The following is a 19,023-nucleotide window of genomic DNA, read 5'->3' on the forward strand; positions in this document are numbered from 1 at the left end:
CTCGTCTGTTGACTGACAGAGACCGCCGGCAGTTGAAGAGGATCGTAATGTGTAATAGGTAGACATCTATCCAGACCATCACACAGGAATTCCTAACTGCATCGGGATCCACTGAAAGTTATATGACAGATAGGCGGGAGGTGAGAAAACTTGGGTTTCAAAATCGAGCGGCTACTCCTAAGCGACACATCACGATTGTAAATGCCAAACGACGCCTCGCTTGGTGTAAGGAGTGTAAATATTGGGTGACTGAACAGTGGAAAAACGTTGTGTGGAGTGACGAATAATGGTACATAATGTGGTGATCCGATGGCAGGGTGTGGGTATGGCGCATGACCGGTAACGACATGTGCCAGCGTGTGTAGTGCCAACAGTAAAATTCGGAGGCGGTAGTGTTGTGGTGTGGTAGTTTTATTCATGTTTTTCATGGAGGGGGCTTGCACCCTTGTTTTGCGTGGCACTATCGCACCACAGGCCTACATTGATGCTTTAAAAACCTTCTTGCTTCCCACTATTGAAGAGCAATTCGGGGATGGCGATTGCTTCTTTTGACACGATGGAGCACCTGTTCATTATGCACGGCCTGTGGCGGAGTGATTGCACGACAATAAAATCCCTGTTATGGACTGGCCTGCACAGAGTCCTGATCTGAATCCTATACAACTCCTTTGCGATGTTTTGGAACGCCGAATTCGTGTCAGACCTCACCGACCGACATCGATACCTCTCCTCCGTGCAACAATACGTAAAGAACGGGCTGCCATTCCCCAAGAAACCTTCCAACACCTGACTGAACGTTTGCCTGGGAGAGTGGAAGCTGCATCAACGCTAAGGGTGGGCCAACAGCATACTGAATTCTAGCGTTACCGATGGAGAACGCCACGAACTTGTAAGCGATTTTCAGCCAGGTGTCCGGGTACTTTAGCTCACATAGTGTATGTAGAATACAGGTAGTATCATGTAGGAATTCAACTGCACTTTATTTTACGTCTATATTCTGAATGATTGAAATGAGCGAAGGGTTGGGAAGTGCTCATGGCATCTTCGACAATGTCATCCAAGTTTAAGTAGTAGAATAGCCATAGTAATAGTGACTAATTCTGTGAAACTCAATAAAGACAGCGTACAAATATTAATGTATCTAACGCCTTGAAGGACCTACTTATTGTGGAAGAATATTTCCAAATGCACATAATTAATACATAATGAGCAGATCAGACAGCCTAATGAAGCGTTGTTCAATGACTGAAGGACAACTGGTTACAAATACTAATACAGTTTTTCTACACAGCAATCCCTTTTTTATAATTTTACTTCCATTTTCATGTCTCCGAATTTTTAAGGTAATAACTGAATACAGAGGGGTACCTTACAATATTCCGATGAAATCATTATGTGATTTCTACTTTTTGCCGTCTCCAGTCTCAATTATAATACAATTAATACCATGTTTACAAACGATTCTCGCAACTTCAAAGGCTATGAACACAAAAAAGGTAGCGGTGATTGTAAAATACTTACAGATTGAGACCTATGGCAGCCAACAATTTAGGGCGTTCTCAGAACGCCTTGGAGACAGTCTCGTTCGTTATCAATTTTTTCCTGAAAGGTAAATGATGGGATGGCAGACAGTTTATCATGCAACAAAGGAAAGTAAAAAAAAGTTGAGAACTTGTCACTTTAGCTGTATTTTCAACATCCTTATTGGGATCAAAACATGTTTTCGGTCATCTCTGTGAACAAGTGAAGCTTATCTAAAGATAAGACTCAAGTGGGAAGTGCGGAACTCTGCTCTGTCTAGAGATGGAATTGTGGCTTTCTTGTGCATCGTAAAGTGTGGTGCTCAACTTGAATGGGACTATAGTCAGCTCTGAGTGGTAGGAGGAGACAATATCTCAATGTCTCAGGCTGGCTCTCATCTAATGGCAAACATATGCACTTTCAGTTGGCGAAGTTCCTCCCACTCGTTACACATACGTACATATATCCCGTCTTAGAAATCACTTGGGTTTTGGTTGGGTCAGATTGAGCACACAGATAACTTTCTAACATGAAGATTTCCTTTACCAGAAGACCTCTGTCAGAAATCTCTGAAGTGTGATTCGTCACTGGCATTGTCGAATTTTGAATGCATTGAGGACCGGGTGTCGACAATATTGTGGAATATTGCTGTTACCCGATCCTTTCACCGGACTACGATGAAAATTTCCTGGTTCCACAGCGGTTCCCAAAGCTTCCATATGAAGCAATGCTGCAGACTCAGTACATCCTAAACTAATTCTGTCTTGTGTGTAACCTCCTTTAACCGTGTGTAGCCACCCCCAATCTTCTGCACTTCACTTTGTTCCCATCTGAGACATAAAGATGGATATAATTAGTTCACAAAGTCTTCAAAATATAGTTTTAATCAGCGGCTGTGTGACACAAAGTGCAGCTTACCTCTCGGTCGGATTAATTTCCTTTCCTTAATCCATGTTGTAGTGTACTACAAGGTATATCAAAAGTTTCAACGGCCCACCTAAGCAACACACCTCCATCAACAACTTGTTTTACATCTTTAAGGTCTTCTGCAGTCCATTATCTACCTGTCTGAAACATAAAAATGTAAACCGTTATGTGAGTAAAGATCAATGGACAATGATGGTCAATTATCAACGACGACAACTGTATATACATAAAAGATAAATGTGCGTATACTGTTAACAACGTCTCTTTAGCGCCTTTGGACATAAGACAATTAATAAACTGCATACCTAAAACGATTCTATATTCCTTTCACATTTACTTAAATGTTTAACTGCAACATTTCACTGTATGTTCACTCTCGAGAAAACCGCCAGTAATCCACCTTACTGAACAGTTGTCGCCATTCTCCCACCTGACGGAGCTGGTTGGCAAATTCCATCACGTGGTCAACCCAAACATTGTGGGACGCTATTGTCCTTAGCGATTCGTAATAGAAGGTGTAAAGCAGGAATTCTTTTGTCTGTCAACAAGAAAGTGTTGGTAGTGGGGGTCCAGACAGTCTTCTGGTGTACCATCTTCTAAACGTCTGTCGACTCGATCTGGTGTGTTAATGGTTACAGAAAGTTGAATTACTAACTACTGACGATGATTTGCCTTCCGTCATCTAATTCACAGTATTCCATGTGATGTAAACGCCTTTTCAGTTTATATATGTCAGATTTATATGTGTAATGTGTGTAACCTGCAGCAATCCATTTTTTATCTCTAGCATCTTTCAGTGAAACTATCATAAGACTGATGTAGAAAAATTGTATGTAATAAAGACATTAAAAAATTTTGAGAAAAATATAATTGCAAAGTAATAAGAATATCCATTTCTGAAGTCCACTTCATGTTGCACAATAAAGTGTATTTCACAGACAGAGTGATAACTGCTCTCTGTGATTTTTGTCAATAACAGTTTTGCTACTAAGAGTTCTTGTAAAAGAAAGCTGACTTTATTGTTCAATTATTTTTAAATTCCTTTCTTGGCAACTACTACACTAGGTATGCATGTGATTGACAGTATATCGGTAGCAACGTGTCTGCTGGACTGTTATGCACTGTAACAGACAGTGAAGCTTTGTGGTTCAGCATAACGAAGAGGCTAGTAATCTCTATGATTATGTTACTGACCATATTTACAGATATAGAATCGAAGTGTTTCAAGTCTACATAGGAGATTACCTAAGAATGACCTGTTCATCACTTTTTAGCATATTACTCAATTACTAACGTTAAATAGAACTATCTGTGGTATTAAATATATACAAGCAATGGGGCAGATACAGTCACAGGCGTGATTGACCCATCCATGGGCACTGGAACACAAACGTAAAAATGTCTGAACTGGCAGGCATCTAATATAGACACCTAGTAACCAGCAAAAGCCTAATGAAACGTTGCAGAACATATATTAACTGAGAGTTCAGAGATATTCTCCATCCACTTATGTACTCTTCTGGCAATCCAAGTGACTGGAATGGGAAGCATCCCCATGATGTGGTGCTATGCTAAGTATCACTCCCTACCGTGCAGTACGAATTACATATGCAGATGTGGATGCTGCTGAAATATTGTCTGCACACTTTACAGATATTGTTATTTGCAGAAACATGTTAATTTTGTTATCGTAGTTTCACAACTAGTGAGTAGAATCGTCTTTTTTCTCTCGCAGAAGGTACTGCTTTAGATCTATTAATTCAAAATGTCCTATAATAGTTCCAGATGATAACTGTTGTGGCCGAAAATAATTTTTTTTTTCATGTCTGAATGTACATCGAAGTGTTCGCCTGCAGTTATATATGTAGATTTGGAAATCATTCAGTAACGGGAAGAGCATTGGAATTGCGGCTGCTATAAGCTCTTCTTTCCATTGCTTTTCCGGCAGATTCAGTATCATGTTGCTCCATGTACCACAATCCTGAATACTGTAGATAATTAGTTATTAAACCGAATGAAGGAATTGACTTTTACATCACATCAGAATAAATGAAGTAATAGAGAAATTATATTACAACACTGCATACATTATTTATAGTCGACTACTGAAGGACTTTAAAAATTTGGAATCACCCAAATTTTCCCCATTCTCATTTATCAGCAATGACTGTGCTAGAGCTTACATTTATAAGACATTGGTTAATAATCATGTATGTTTGATGCAAAGTGCAGTGGTGCTTTATTTCTCCCTTGTTACTGCAGGGTGCTAGGCAGTGTGAGCAGATTCAGACTGTGCCTCCATTTTGTGGCTCCACTTCAGGAGTGGCAACTGTGGTCAGCTCTGGAAGCAGCGCCTGACCTGGCATGTGATCTGGTTCTGGTTTTGGCTGCACCATGTCAGCCGCCTGCCCATGCATGTTTGGTGTGGCCCGCTCAGGCATGAGCACCTGCTTAATGGTAATCAACACATGTGGTGTTACAGTGATATGTGCTTACATTCCTGTTACATCAGAAAATTTCAGCCACACATTCTTACACTTGCTACATCACTAAGCTTCCCTTTGATGTGCAAAACGTGTATGTAAGAAGAAGATGACAAAAAGATGAGTGGTCTCTTTTGTTTGGAATAACAGTTATCATACAACTCAGGAACACTAGTCTAGGCAATAAGTGCACCCCCTGGCATATCTAGTTACATATTACGTGGCATACCTTAAGCCAGTATTTTACACCATGATAATGTTATACAGATATGTATAAAGGGATAAACAAATGTATAAATTGCAGGTGTGTATTTGTTAAACGTCGAAAAGGTAATTTTTTCTTTTTACGTTTAACATGTTTCTAAAACAGTTACGTATATATGGTAAGATTTTTAAAAGCAGTCATAGAAGCCGGCCGTGGTGGCCGAGCGGTTCTAGGCGCTACAGTCAGAAACCGCGTGACCGCTACGGTTACAGGTTCGAATCCTGCCTCGGGCATGGATGTTTGTGATGTCATTAGGTTAGTTAGGTTTACGTAGTTCTAAGTTCTAGGGGACTGATGACCTCAGAGCCATTTGAACCATTTGAACCAGTCATAGAGTTTTCATCACTTCTCTATGCCCTGATATGCAATTACCTTCATTGTCAGTACTCTATGAGTTCTCTATCACTGAATAATATACTTCATTGTAGAGGCCACTAACATGTAGACATATTGCGCTGTAAGTCTTATCGTATGTGTGCTTTAAAATCATAATTTCTGTAGCTTACTTTTTAACTCAATTGTAGAAGCAAGTTAAACAACTTAAACAAAGTTGGGAAAGAAGAATTTAATAAGTGATCAATGTATGTCGCTACATATCATCGAAGTGTGTAGTACATAATACAGGTTGAATGCTATTCTAATAAGCTTTCATGTACAATGCAATAATTGTACTGTGGAACTAGATTTCTTGTTCTATATGACAGAGGAAATGCATCAACTCTTTTTAATTTCTGAGGATAAAATACATGATTAGTGAACAAATGTACACCGCTGGTAGCACAAATCAGGACATATACCATACAATCCGGAAACACCAAGACTCATAAGTGAATAGTTATGTCTCTATTCCCTACACCTATAACCATAGGTATAACCTGTATTTCATTTCCAGGGGGTTTCAACAAAGGCCATCATTTTAAACTGAACTTGTAATAGAACACCCTATGGCAATATACAGAGTGCATAATTATATATAAAATCTATTTTATTGTCAGTCATTCATTTCGTAAATTATAACATTTATCATCAAGCAGAAATCAGTCAATAAAATTCATTTGACGATGGTATCTCCATTGAGATGTGTTTCTGTATGGCGGTAATGTTCTTTAGAGATTACAGTGAACATTTGTACATACATGTCGACCGTCCACGTCTTTCCAGCACGAGGTTCAATTTCAAACAATAACAAGTTAGTGACTGGAGTTAATAGCATACAACAACCGCCACGAAGAGAGGAAAAGTACGTGGAAAAGAATTGCCGTTTTACTCAGTGCTGATAACAGACGCACGGTTTACACTTCGTAGGCAGGTCGTTTGTTTGCTTTGGTTGAAATGAGGATATTAGTTAAATGCTTTATGTCTCGTCGACACCTTAGGTCGCTGGACACGAAGTATTTTCCGATTATCATTTACTGGAATTGAAGGAAGCGGAGTGGCCACTTCAAGGTAATATTCAAGCATTCACGAATGGTGAGCTGAGAAGCCACTCACAACCCACATCAGAATGTCGGCCCTGGGGTTCAACTCGGGTTTCCCGAATGCGATTCTGGTGCATTAGGCACTATCCCAACCCGCTCAGTGCCATGGAGGAAATGGCAAACGAAAAGAACAAGGTTTCGTGAAAGCATACAACAGGAGCGTCATGTTCAAACTTATGACTTATGAATAGTAATTAAGCATATTTCAAAAATTTTCGAATGCAAAATATACTATACTCGCCTACTGCACGCAACTCAACGACTTTGCCCATCACATCGGCTTACTGATTACGACCACAGCTTCTAGAATTTTTTTGGCAGTTTCGTCTCCTTTTCCCGATAGGTATTTGTCCGTAAAGTTGGAAATTGTCTTGCCTTTTGTGTTCTGTTTGAGGTCCCAGTCATTCTTAACAATCAATGAATATTTGTAATTGTTATATAATATGATTAATTTATTATCCTCATTACTTCAAATAAGCAATACATTCAGGATATGAGAGTATCTATAGTTACTACGACGCTTTCCTAGCTATAATACATCATAATATGCTAGTTCTTCAAGTTTAAATGTATATAAGTTTCGTTGTCATAAGAAATGCGGCGTCTAAGAATTGGCTAATTTGTTGGTTTTTTAGAGAACAGTTACAGATCTTCAAAAGTGATTTCAAAAATTTTATGAAAGTTTCAGAAACGTAGTTGGTTCCTTATTAGTTTTATGGAAATAGTGTGGTTAATGACTACCTGGTTTTGACGTCTACTCAGGTTTTTTCACCGGTGTAGTTTCACTTATTTAGCAGTACAGGCATCCGTTCTTCGTTGCTTCGCTGTTAGAAAGATGTGCTTTCTGCTGAGTCTTTTGTTGAACACTGCTATGTTTGGTTATGGAGGAGGCATCAGTCGTCAACAGACCATTGTTTTGCTATGTTCTTAAATAAAAGTCAACACATTGTTTAAATATTTAATTAGTGGTGAAAGTGTTATGGGCGGGGTAGAGCTAACAAAGTGAAGGAAAAAGGGATACAAATGTTCATTGAGGGAACATATTATTCTGGTGAGCTGCACCGATGTTGTTCATGGAAAGTGCAAGAACCCTTATTAGAAGGATTATTGTGCTAGAACAGGTACTGACTAATATTTTTCGATCGTCAGTTCAGACATTTTATCTTACAAGATATTGTTATTACTGTGAGAAACCCGCATCACATGTGAAACGAAATGAGAAAATCAATTTTATCTTGGTCGTGACTTTAGGAAGATATTTCGAAAATCTGTAGTGGAAATAATGACAAAACGGATTAATGACTGGGGTATTCTAGCGAAATTTCGAGAAGTGCACAGCGAAGATCATCTTGTTGTTGAAGGTGGATAGCATGGTAAGTGAACAAAAAGGATTTTCATATTTGATGTTGTAATAATATTCACAGTAAGACTGAACGATCGTATTGTGAGGACGTATCCGTCTGGGTGAATTTCATTGATTTTCATTTGGAAGCAAACTCTAAAGACTTTCTGAAGAATTGCTGAGGATACTTCCCAAAAAACGAGACGAAACGAAAACGGTTGTCCTGAAAGTTCTATGAAGATTTCTTATTCGTTTGGAAAATAAATCGGCACAAGAAAGCATTATAGCTTTCGAAACACAAGCTATTCCTTATATTATCTGACATGTGGCAAGAGGTCAGAAGGAAAGGCCAAGAACGGGAACACATCTCAGTTGATTGAACTCTTACTGTAATTCTGGAGGACAGCAAATCACAAGGTTGCCTTGCCTCTGAAACAGATTATGTTACACCTTGAATTTCATCAGCTCAGTTTGTAAAAGGAATACCCATACAGTCGTACAGAATATTGCCTGGAACAATACATTAACACTGACTGATGATAACACTTGCAATCGCTCGAGGGCGCATTAATGGAACAGGTCCAATTCCACGTTAACGCAGACGTGGACTTATGACGATAATTACACAAAAAACAAAAGATACTACCCTTAACTCCATTCAAGTGTAAAGAAGATGTGACCTTCAGGATTCCAAGCCGGGGTGGTATTGCCTGTGATTCGTGTAGTTGCTTTTGGAGACTAGGTCGGGAACTTGCCGATTTTTACTCTTCCCGTAACACGACGCTATCAATCCTTAAGCAAGGCGTCAGGGCCTGCCTCAGACCTTTTGTACATCAGGAGTCACCGAAAAGCAACAACTTGCGAGCCACGTGCCCTCCAGCTAGCTGTCAGTACCAGGGCCCGCCAAACAAACAACGCACTCCTCGACAAAAGGCCCTAGCTCCACAAGTATGATCAGATCGATATTTGTAGTCCTAGCTGTTGGTGTCGACAGCGGATTGTCATGCAGCCAAAATTAAAGCGTCCACACCTCACACACACTGAACGTTGATAGACAAGGAGCGTTGTTTTTATCATGTTCTTTGTGTCAGCATCGGCTTTCATCTAGCGATTAGAGCTTATTGCGAGGATTGACTTGCTCATGATATGTAAACGATGCTTCTACCTCACACAAAATTTTTCATTGGTCTGCCAGATGAAACGTCAGAATGGTTTTATTCTTTTTTTCAGTCATAAACTGTCTAATTTGTCTTGAATGAATAATGATATTAAATCAATTAGAAAATAACATGTTTCCATCGAGTGAGAAACTCGCTTCATCTTTAAATATGCGTATATCTTAAATTGATGTAGTCTCTTTATAACGATAAGTAATGCTTTACTTACGAATTAAAAAATATCTGCCAGTGTTGTTTCTTTCAATTGTTTCTTCTTATTTGTAACTTTTGTTGCTGAAGCTTTATATAATAGTGTCACTGAATACTGAATACTTACTATTTAGCCGGCCAGAGTAGCCAAGCGGTTTTAGGCGCTCCAGTCTGGAACCGCGCGACCGCTGTGGTCGCAGGTTTGATTCCTGCCTCAGGCATGGCTGTGTGTGTGATATCCTTAGGTTAGGTAGGTTTCAGTAGTTCTAAGTTCTAGGGGACTGATGACCTCAGAAGTTAAGTCCCATAGTGCTCAGAGCTATTTGAACAATTTTTTCAACCATTTGAACTTACTATTTTTTGTAGCTAATCCTATGGGCCAGTCGCTGAGTTTTTATAAGAAGAATTTGTTGACTTGGTCGCGGTTTTCACAGCCGCCACTGTGACAGTGTCATTGAAATAATAGTTACTTACTTCTAACTTGTACAACGTACATGTTTTATGTTAAGAAAGTCCACTCTGTCAGCACGAACAGAAACTGATGCACCAGTAATTTTGAAGATTCACGTCAAAAATATTTTCAACCAAGCCACTTAACAACTTCCAAAAATAAATATCTAGTCCTCACATAATGAATGACGTCGATAGAGAGAAATATTATAATGAAAGACTCAGCGCTGTTTCCTCTCTTGAGGATGTAACGGGCATTCTTATGCGATCTGGAATCACGATTCTGTATTGAATGAGTCCGACGACGGACAATTATTTATGCTAAAAGATTTTTCGGTATTCTTTCTTTGCTCAGATCTTATGTAATTGATATTACACGTATCACTTTACACTTTTCTTAGATAACATTCGGAGACCTACCACCGATTTTGGAAGTCATTGCTACGAAACTGCAGTTGCAGCGGTATGTGAGGATCATGAAATGTGATGGAATCTAATTTTAACAGATGACTCGTTTGGTCGGTCCCTTCGTACTTCCAAGACGCCTCTTAGTGACATTCACATTATCGTTACTGCTGCTATTATGCTATTTTCATTTCCTTCTATCAGCAGCTCTTCTTTTTACTTGGAGTTTTTTTTCCTCTACACTTCCAGTTTGTAGAAATTTTTTTATAATATTCGCAAAGACAAATCGCGACAGTTACCACTATCTGGTTACTCATCAGATTATAATAGTTGGGCGACATTCTCCATAAACGATATTCACGTTCTCGACTGCGTATGCATTGTGAATGTCTTCTTTTTTTCGACTGTCATACACATTGTAAGTGTCTAAATGGCTTTCCAGGTGTGTTATTTGATTGCTGCAACAGCAGAATACAGACTGCTGAGCCTCAAGTGCAGAGGCAAAACAAGAATAATACCTGAGTTTTGTGTTTGCTTACATTTAATATAATGGGACTGATGTGTGTGGGGTCTCTTCTTCTGTCGGCGTGACAGTGGTTTGCGGAGCTGTTGTCCTGAAACCATTCGATGAGGTCGCATTCATGGTAAGCCGCCGAAGCTCTCTTAGAACCTTGTTACAAATGACACAGCAAAACTTTATATAGTTCAGTTACAAAACACAAATGGACTATAGTCGGTAAAAAATTTGTTGCTAATATTGGGAAATTCGCCTTAATGTCTGCTATCATTTGACGAAAATCTCACTAAGACATGATTATTTATTCTGTGTATACGTTCGGTTTCTTCCTTAGCTTCAAATTCTCGTCCGGCGATCAAGGTACAATAAGTTTTCGACGATTTCCCAAATCGCTCGAAGGACATACCGGGATGCTTCTTTGAAAAGGGGACGGCCGATTTATTTCCCATCTTTTCCTAATGTAAGCTTGTGCTCGGTCCCTAATGACTTGCTGTCGACGGGATGTTTGTTGTGTAGCGGCGGGTGGATTTCGCGATCCTCAGGAAGCTGCGGACCCAGATCTGTTTTATACTGTAGAAACATGAAATATACCTGCCTCTACCTTGACATCCGAGTCCTTACAGACGCAGATGCATCCGTAAAACCACGTGTACTATGTAAGAGCAACACATCGTGGTTAAGCTGCCGTTATCGAGAACGTGAAATTAGAAGTAGAGCAACAATTTCTCGGTTTGACGGGCGTTTTACTTAGTGTGTATAACTCACTCACTTACGGTGTTTCTCATTGAATGTAACTAATTGTTTTATACAGGCGAGGCCACTGACTGAGTGGCGACTGGTTTTCGCAGCCCACTAGTGGGTACTTGCCAGCCGAAACTTATCTTCAACCAACTCTGACAGGCAAGTGAGACTCTACACTACGTACCATCATTTCGTGTATCGCTAGGCCCACATTGTCTTTTGTGAGATGAATGTAGTGTCTCAGTGTAGTTTATCACCCAGTGCCACAGAAACAACATTCGGACTCTGAGTCATTAATTGTACAGCAGTACGTGGTGTAAATGATAATCACTTTACTCATACCCTTTATGAATTAATTACCAAATGGAATATGAGAATGAAAGCCGCCATACAGTAGTTCATACCATAAAAAACTAGAGAATGTATACATTCTTGACTGGCATCCTTGGTCTCCTGGTCTGTCATGCATAAACAATGCATGGCAAGACGTATACTTCCATACCAGGAAGCAGACAGCAGCTTTCATTTACTGACAGCACGAATTCATTTGGAGCCACATTGTATGCATTAGTGCCCACGTGAGTCTCACTTCAAGCCGACGTTGTGTCAGTTCTGGGTGTTGGATGATGAGAAAGTTTAATTATTTATAACTGTTATGTAGTTAACGTCTCCTCAGAGTTTGATAGGTATTTGGACTGATATAAAATGGTGTACGTGTTTCATTTTGCAATAGCCTGTACACAAAAATTGTGAATAATTATTAAATAAAGCTCAGAGAATGGCTCCAGGTAATATGGATGTGAATCTTAATTCATAGTTATCAATGTTGCTATTATTTGTCACAATGGAAGTAGCAATACGAAAAAGGGGAAAGAAAATTCCTAATATGGAACATAGTTATAGGGGCCCAAACATCAGTACTGGTGTTCACAAGTCTATTCTTCTGCATGGTTAATAGTATGAAGAATTTGGGAAGCCTCTTAAACGAATGGATAGGTTACATTATATGAACTTAAGATTCATTGTAAAGACAACAAAACAAAACTTTAATAATTGCTAATATTTTATAACGAATTCTGACATAAATAATCGGAGAATTGTAATACATAATATTGAAAAATTCTAGCTAAATGTGCAGCATGATAACGCAATGTAACGATAACTAGGATGACATTAACTGTTATTGAATAAATTCCTGTACTTTTTAAATTAGTTCTTAAAGTGAGTGATTTCCCTTCTATATTGCTGTTCTTACGAATGAAGACGTTCGTAATTCGTGTGTATAAACTTTCAGGTACATGATTAGTTTTCTTGGTTGTGCTGTATTTATCAGCTATAGTGCTTACAGTTTTGTTTTACGTCTTTTAGTACCTTCAACCTCAAGATTTCATACCATGTCCAGCAAGATAATCCAGCCTTTACGATATGACAACAATACGGCTGATTGTGTAGTTTGACGTAAGCGCTGTGTAGCTGCGCTTGCCTTCTACGAGTCGGGTGATAAGTGCCCCACTGCAGTATAAGAGGAGGCCGGTGAGCTCCGTAGTGAGACTTGTAGCTAGGCACCCAGTGTAGAAACCACTGCAGCCATGAAGGGAGGCCTCGTCCTGCTGATTGCTGGTGTGTTGCTCGTGGCGTACTGCACGCCGCTCGCTGCTGCAGACGATGGCGACGACGTGGTGGAAGAAGTAGGAGAAAACAGAGACGCTGATGACGACGACGGCGACAGCATAGCAGACGACGATGAGTACGGCATCGCTCTTGAGGAGGGTGCAAATGCAGAGAGCAGGCGGGCACTCAAAGGTAAACACCAGCAAAGGCGAGCAGGCTGGGCAGTTTTGGTGATATTACTATTACACCACTACCACGTTTCTTAATAGGCTAAATATGTTGCTACATTCAATCACAATTCCCTCTAATACACTCCTGGAAATTGAAATAAGAACACCGTGAATTCATTGTCCCAGGAAGGGGAAACTTTATTGACACATTCCTGGGGTCAGATACATCACATGATCACACTGACAGAACCACAGGCACATAGACACAGGCAACAGAGCATGCACAATGTCGGCACTAGTACAGTGTATATCCACCTTTCGCAGCAATGCAGGCTGCTATTCTCCCATGGAGACGATTGTAGAGATGCTGGATGTAGTCCTGTGGAACGGCTTGCCATGCCATTTCCACCTGGCGCCTCAGTTGGACCAGCGTTCGTGCTGGACGTGCAGACCGCGTGAGACGACGTTTCATCCAGTCCCAAACATGCTCAATGGGGGACAGATCCGGAGATCTTGGTGGCCAGGGTAGTTGACTTACACCTTCTAGAGCACGTTGGGTGGCACGGGATACATGCGGACGTGCATTGTCCTGTTGGAACAGCAAGTTCCCTTGCCGGTCTAGGAATGGTAGAACGATGGGTTCGATGACGGTTTGGATGTACCGTGCACTATTCAGTGTCCCCTCGACGATCACCAGTGGTGTACGGCCAGTCTAGGAGATCGCTCCCCACACCATGATGCCGGGTGTTGGCCCTGTGTGCCTCGGTCGTATGCAGTCCTGATTGTGGCGCTCACCTGCACGGCGCCAAACACGCATACGACCATCATTGGCACCAAGGCAGAAGCGACTCTCATCGCTGAAGACGACACGTCTCCATTCGTCCCTCCATTCACGCCTGTCGCGACACCACTGGAGGCGGGCTGCACAATGTTGGGGCGTGAGCGGAAGACGGCCTAACGGTGTGCGGGACCGTAGCCCAGCTTCATGGAGACGGTTGCGAATGGTCCTCGCCGATACCCCAGGAGCAACAGTGTCCCTAATTTGCTGGGAAGTGGCGGTGCGGTCCCCTACGGCACTGTGTGGGATCCTACGGTCTTGGCGTGCATCCGTGCGTCGCTGCGGTCCGGTCCCAGGTCGACGGGCACGTGCACCTTCCGCCGACCACTGGCGACAACATCGATGTACTGTGGAGACCTCACGCCCCACGTGTTGAGCAATTCGGCGGTACGTCCACCCAGCCTCCCGCATGCCCACTATACGCCCTCGCTCAAAGTCCGTCAACTGCACATACGGTTCACGTCCACGCTGTCGCGGCATGCTACCAGTGTTAAAGACTGCGATGGAGCTCCGTATGCCACGGCAAACTGGCTGACACTGACGGCGGTGGTGCACAAATGCTGCGCAGCTAGTGCCATTCGACGGCCAACACCGCGGTTCCTGGTGTGTCCGCTGTGCCGTGCGTGTGATCATTGCTTGTACAGCCCTCTCGCAGTGTCCGGAGCAAGTATGGTGGGTCTGACACACCGGTGTCAATGTGTTCTTTTTTCCATTTCCAGGAGTGTATTATGTCTGATAATAACTGTTTTACTTTCCAAATATGGACCCCCTATAAGACCTATCAGGTTCACATTTGGATCACTCTGAGGGTCTATCTGCTGAACCATTATGACATCTAATCTTCGTGTAGCTTATCAGTATAAAATTTATAAAACAAAAACATATTAGTATGAGTCACCTATAAAAATTGGTACTAAATTTGCACTTTGGTTACAATTAGTCGTTGAATAGGTAATGGTACTAACAGAAAACTGCATTCCAATAAATATCTGTCTACCATGTTTCATAAACAAACACTAATAAACCAAAGGTGAGAGATTCTCCCTTCTCCAGTGTAAATGAATCATAGAACTTTAACTAACAAACTAGCAAGCACGCTAGCATTATGCGGTGCTAAGATATACGATGATACACTGAACATGGTATTCAAGGATCTCATTACATATCTGACATTTCTTTTTGCATTGGTAGAGTTTATTGTTTTCCATATGTACAATTTTGTTATGCAACAGGGTATAGTTGCTATATGAGTTACTGGATTAGAAATATATTAATTAACAGAGTTACGGCACAGTGTCGACGTTGTTATACCAAAAAGACGTAAGATGACGTTTTCTCTGAAATAAACCTTAGTGTCACTAAGTCTGAGGAATGCTGTCATTGACACTACACCAGTAACAGTAGTTTTTGAGCTGTAGTCCGTAATTATGTCTTTTTTTTTTGGTTATTAATGTGGCAAAAGTAAATGAAACATTATTAGAAAAACCCTACAAGCAAGACAATGCTTTTGTAGAAGATGGTAGTTCTGAATGTTGGGCACAGAATCATAACTATAACGTCTCTAATCACTGTCTAGTTAGATATAAGGTGCCATGATTTGTACAGACAATCTATCTTCAGTAGTCATTAGTCACTTGTATTTTGATTTTCTACTTAGCAATGTAACGTAATAACGGCAGTTAATCTTTCATCTAGAACACGAAGTCTGTCTCCACGATAGAATTCAGTAAGCCTCACAGCACAATTTGTCAGCATGTTAGTGGTCTGTACAAAAAAGTACATCACGCATTGACTGAGGCGAATATGATGTACTGTAAATGAAGATAGTACTACACGAGAGTTGTACTGAACTGAGGAAAACACTAAAACTAGTTTTAATAGTGTCACCACAGACTATTACATAACATTTTTATGAACATTTTAAACGTCCAAAAAAGATCAATGATATTTTGAATAATACCATAGATGCCTATTTTACAACATATTTCTCTGTCTACAACTTTGTAAATACATGTATCAGAGCACCATAGTGTAAAACACCGACTGGCAGTATACTACATTATTTGGAACCAAATATACCACGACTAGCAATTGTAGGCTAGATCAGCGTTCCTGAAGTATAAGGTAGCAACTATTCCAGTGAAAGCAAACCAGTCATCTACGTGTTAAACGCTTCTGAAGTATGCTTTGCGCCTATAAAATGCGAGCATAGTGTTTGCAGCAGCAGTAACAGGTGTTGGTATTACAGAAACTGGAATTTTCAGGTAAGAAAGAATGTAACCAGGTGTCACTGGGACATCACGTGTGTTGTTTCCTGTCGAGCAGGTGCTCACGCCCGGGCTGGCCACGCCAAGCATGCGAGGGCAGGCAGCCGACACGCTGCGGGCAGAGCTGCAAACAGACCCCACGCCAGGTCAGGCGCCGCCCGCAGAGCCGCACACAAAACGTAGTCGACGCTGCTGAGGGAGCCCACACCATGGAGACGCAATCTGGAGCTGCTCATACTGTCCTGTATCCTGTACTCACAAAGCAGAAATAAAGCACCTATGCACTTAAAAAATGGTTTTATTATCCAATGTCTTACATGTGTAAGGAGAGGACTACGGGAAACCCTATTACCAAATTGTGAAGTCTTTAATGGAATTATGTGCTCAACTGTAAATGTGTACTGTGCTGGGATAAAACTTACCCATATCTTTATGGCCTCAGTGTTTCCTATTCAGATCTAAATGTCAATTAGTAATATTTTTCAAAGGAGCAGATGGTGTTTCAGAAGAGCTCCGGTTCATTCCGTTAAGAGATGAAAGGATAATTTTAATTTCAGATCACAACGTTCCTATTTGGAAGGACTATGGTGATATAATTATTTAATGACTCTAAACATTGGAAGATATCAAGAGGACACAGGTGAGTCATTGTAAAAGTGTACCAACAGTAATCACAGTCTTCTCTAAATAAATATATACACTATGTGATCAAAAGTATCTGGACACCACCAAAAACATACGTTCTCATATTAGGTGCATTTCACTGCCACCTACTGCCAGACACTCCATATCAGCGACCTTAGGAGTCATTAGACATCGTGAGAGAGTAATATGGGGATCAATGTGGAACTCACGGACCAGGCTTCTAATGTGGTCAGGTGATTGGGTGTCACTTGTGTCATACGTCTGCACGCGAGATTTCCACACTCCTAAACATCTCTAGCTCCACTGTTGTGATAGTGAAGCGGAAACGTACGGCACAAAAGCGTACAGGCCGACCTCGTTTCTTGACTGACAGAGACCGCCAGCAATTGAAGAGGGTCGTAATGTGTAATAGACAGACACCTATCCAGACCATCACACAGGAATGCCAAACTGGATCAGGATCTACTGCAAGTACTAAGATAGGCGAGAGGGGAGAGAACTTGGATTTCATGGTCGAGCGGCTGCTCTTAAGCCACACATCATGCTGGTAAACGCCAAACGACGCCTCGCTTGGTGTAAGGAGTGTAAATATTGGACCACTGAATAGTGGAGTGGAGTGACGAATCACGGTACACAATGTGGTGACCCGATGGCAGGGTGTGGATATGGTGAATGCCCAGTGAACGTCATCTGCCAGCGTGTGTAGTGCCAACAGTAAAATTCGGAGGAGGTGCTGTTATGGTGTGGTCGTGTTTTCAATGGAGGTGCCTTGCAGCCCTTGTTGTTTTGCGTGGCCCGATCACAGCACAGGCCTACATTGGTGTTTTGAGCACTTTCTTGCCTCTCACGGTTGAAGAGCAATTTGGGGATGGGGATTGTGTCTTTCAACACAATCTAGCACCTGTTCATAATGCACACGCTGTGGCGGAGTGGTTGCACGACAATAATATCCCTGTAATGGATTGGCTTGCACAGAGTCCTGACCTGTATCCTATAGATCACCTTTGGGATGCTTTGCAACGCCGACTTTGTGCTTGGCCTTACCGATCGACATCGATACGTTTCGTCAGTGCAGCACTCCGTGAAGAATGGGCTGCCGCTCCCCAAGAAACCATCCAGCACCTGACTGAAAGTATGTCTGACAGAGTGGAAGCTGTCATCACGGCTATGGGTGGCTGAACACCATATTGAATTCCAGCATTACCGATGGAGGGCGCCACGAACTTGTTAGTCATTTTCAGCCAAGCGTCCGGATACTATGGATCACATAGTGTATGTAGAATTCATGTGGTATCATTCCGTAATTCAACTGAAATTTATTTTCTGTCTAAAATCTGAATGATTTAAAGGAGCAAAGGGTTGGAAAGTGCCAGTAGCGTCTCTGACAATCATCCAAGTTTAAGTAGTATAATAGCCATAATAATAATAATGAGGAATACTGTGAAACTGAATAAAAACAGCGTACAAATATTGATATATCGAATGCCTTAAAGGATCTATTTACTGTGGAAGAATATTTCCAAATTCACGAAATAAATACATAATGAGCACTTCAGACAGACTGGAAGGTAGGAGGCGAGGTACTGGCAGAAGTAAAGCTGTGAGGACGGGGCGTGAGTCGTGCTTGGGTAGCTCAGAGCACTTGCCCGCGAAAGGCAAAGGTCCCGAGTTCGAGTCTCAGTCCGGCCCACAGTTTTAATCTGCCAGGAAGTTTCAGATCAGCGCACACTCCGCTGCAGAGTGGAAATCTCATTCTGGAAACATCCCCCAGCCTGTGGCTAAGCCATGTCTCCGCAATATCCTTCCTTTGAGGAGTGTTAGTTCTGCAAGGTTCGCAGGAGAGCTTCTGTAAAGTTTGGAAGGTAGGAGACGAGGTACAGGCAGAAGTAAAGCTGTGAGGACGGGGCGTGAGTCGTGCTTGGGTAGCTCAGTTGTTAGAGCACTTGCCCCGAAAGGCAAAGGTCCCGAGTTCGGGTCTCGGTCCGGCACACAGTTT

At 41.5% G+C, this 19,023-nt stretch overlaps 2 protein-coding genes across 2 annotated transcripts in view; one reads left to right on the plus strand and one right to left on the minus strand.

Annotated features, from left to right (window-relative positions):
* LOC124621833 (nucleosome assembly protein 1;2-like) overlaps nucleotides 1-19,023 on the minus strand; it is a 344,932-nt gene that overhangs the window by 65,899 nt on the left and 260,010 nt on the right. The gene's annotated exons all lie outside the window — the stretch shown is intronic.
* LOC124621830 lies at nucleotides 13,059-16,654 on the plus strand. The gene is made up of 2 exons (XM_047147269.1): nucleotides 13,059-13,299; nucleotides 16,441-16,654. The coding sequence occupies exons 1-2, from the start codon at nucleotides 13,086-13,088 to the stop codon at nucleotides 16,563-16,565; spliced, it is 339 nt and encodes a 112-aa protein (XP_047003225.1). The 5' UTR covers nucleotides 13,059-13,085; the 3' UTR covers nucleotides 16,566-16,654.

Source organism: Schistocerca americana, chromosome 7 (genome assembly GCF_021461395.2).
Source record: "Schistocerca americana isolate TAMUIC-IGC-003095 chromosome 7, iqSchAmer2.1, whole genome shotgun sequence".
NCBI lineage: Eukaryota > Metazoa > Arthropoda > Insecta > Orthoptera > Acrididae > Schistocerca > Schistocerca americana.

Coding starts and splice junctions, on each gene's coding strand:
- LOC124621830 (XM_047147269.1), top strand. CDS start 13,086: ATGAAGGGAGGCCTCGTCCTGCTGATTGCTGGTGTGTTGCTCGTGGCG. Junction 13,300..16,440: donor GAGCAGGCGGGCACTCAAAG/GTAAACACCAGC, acceptor CCTGTCGAGCAG/GTGCTCACGCCCGGGCTGGC.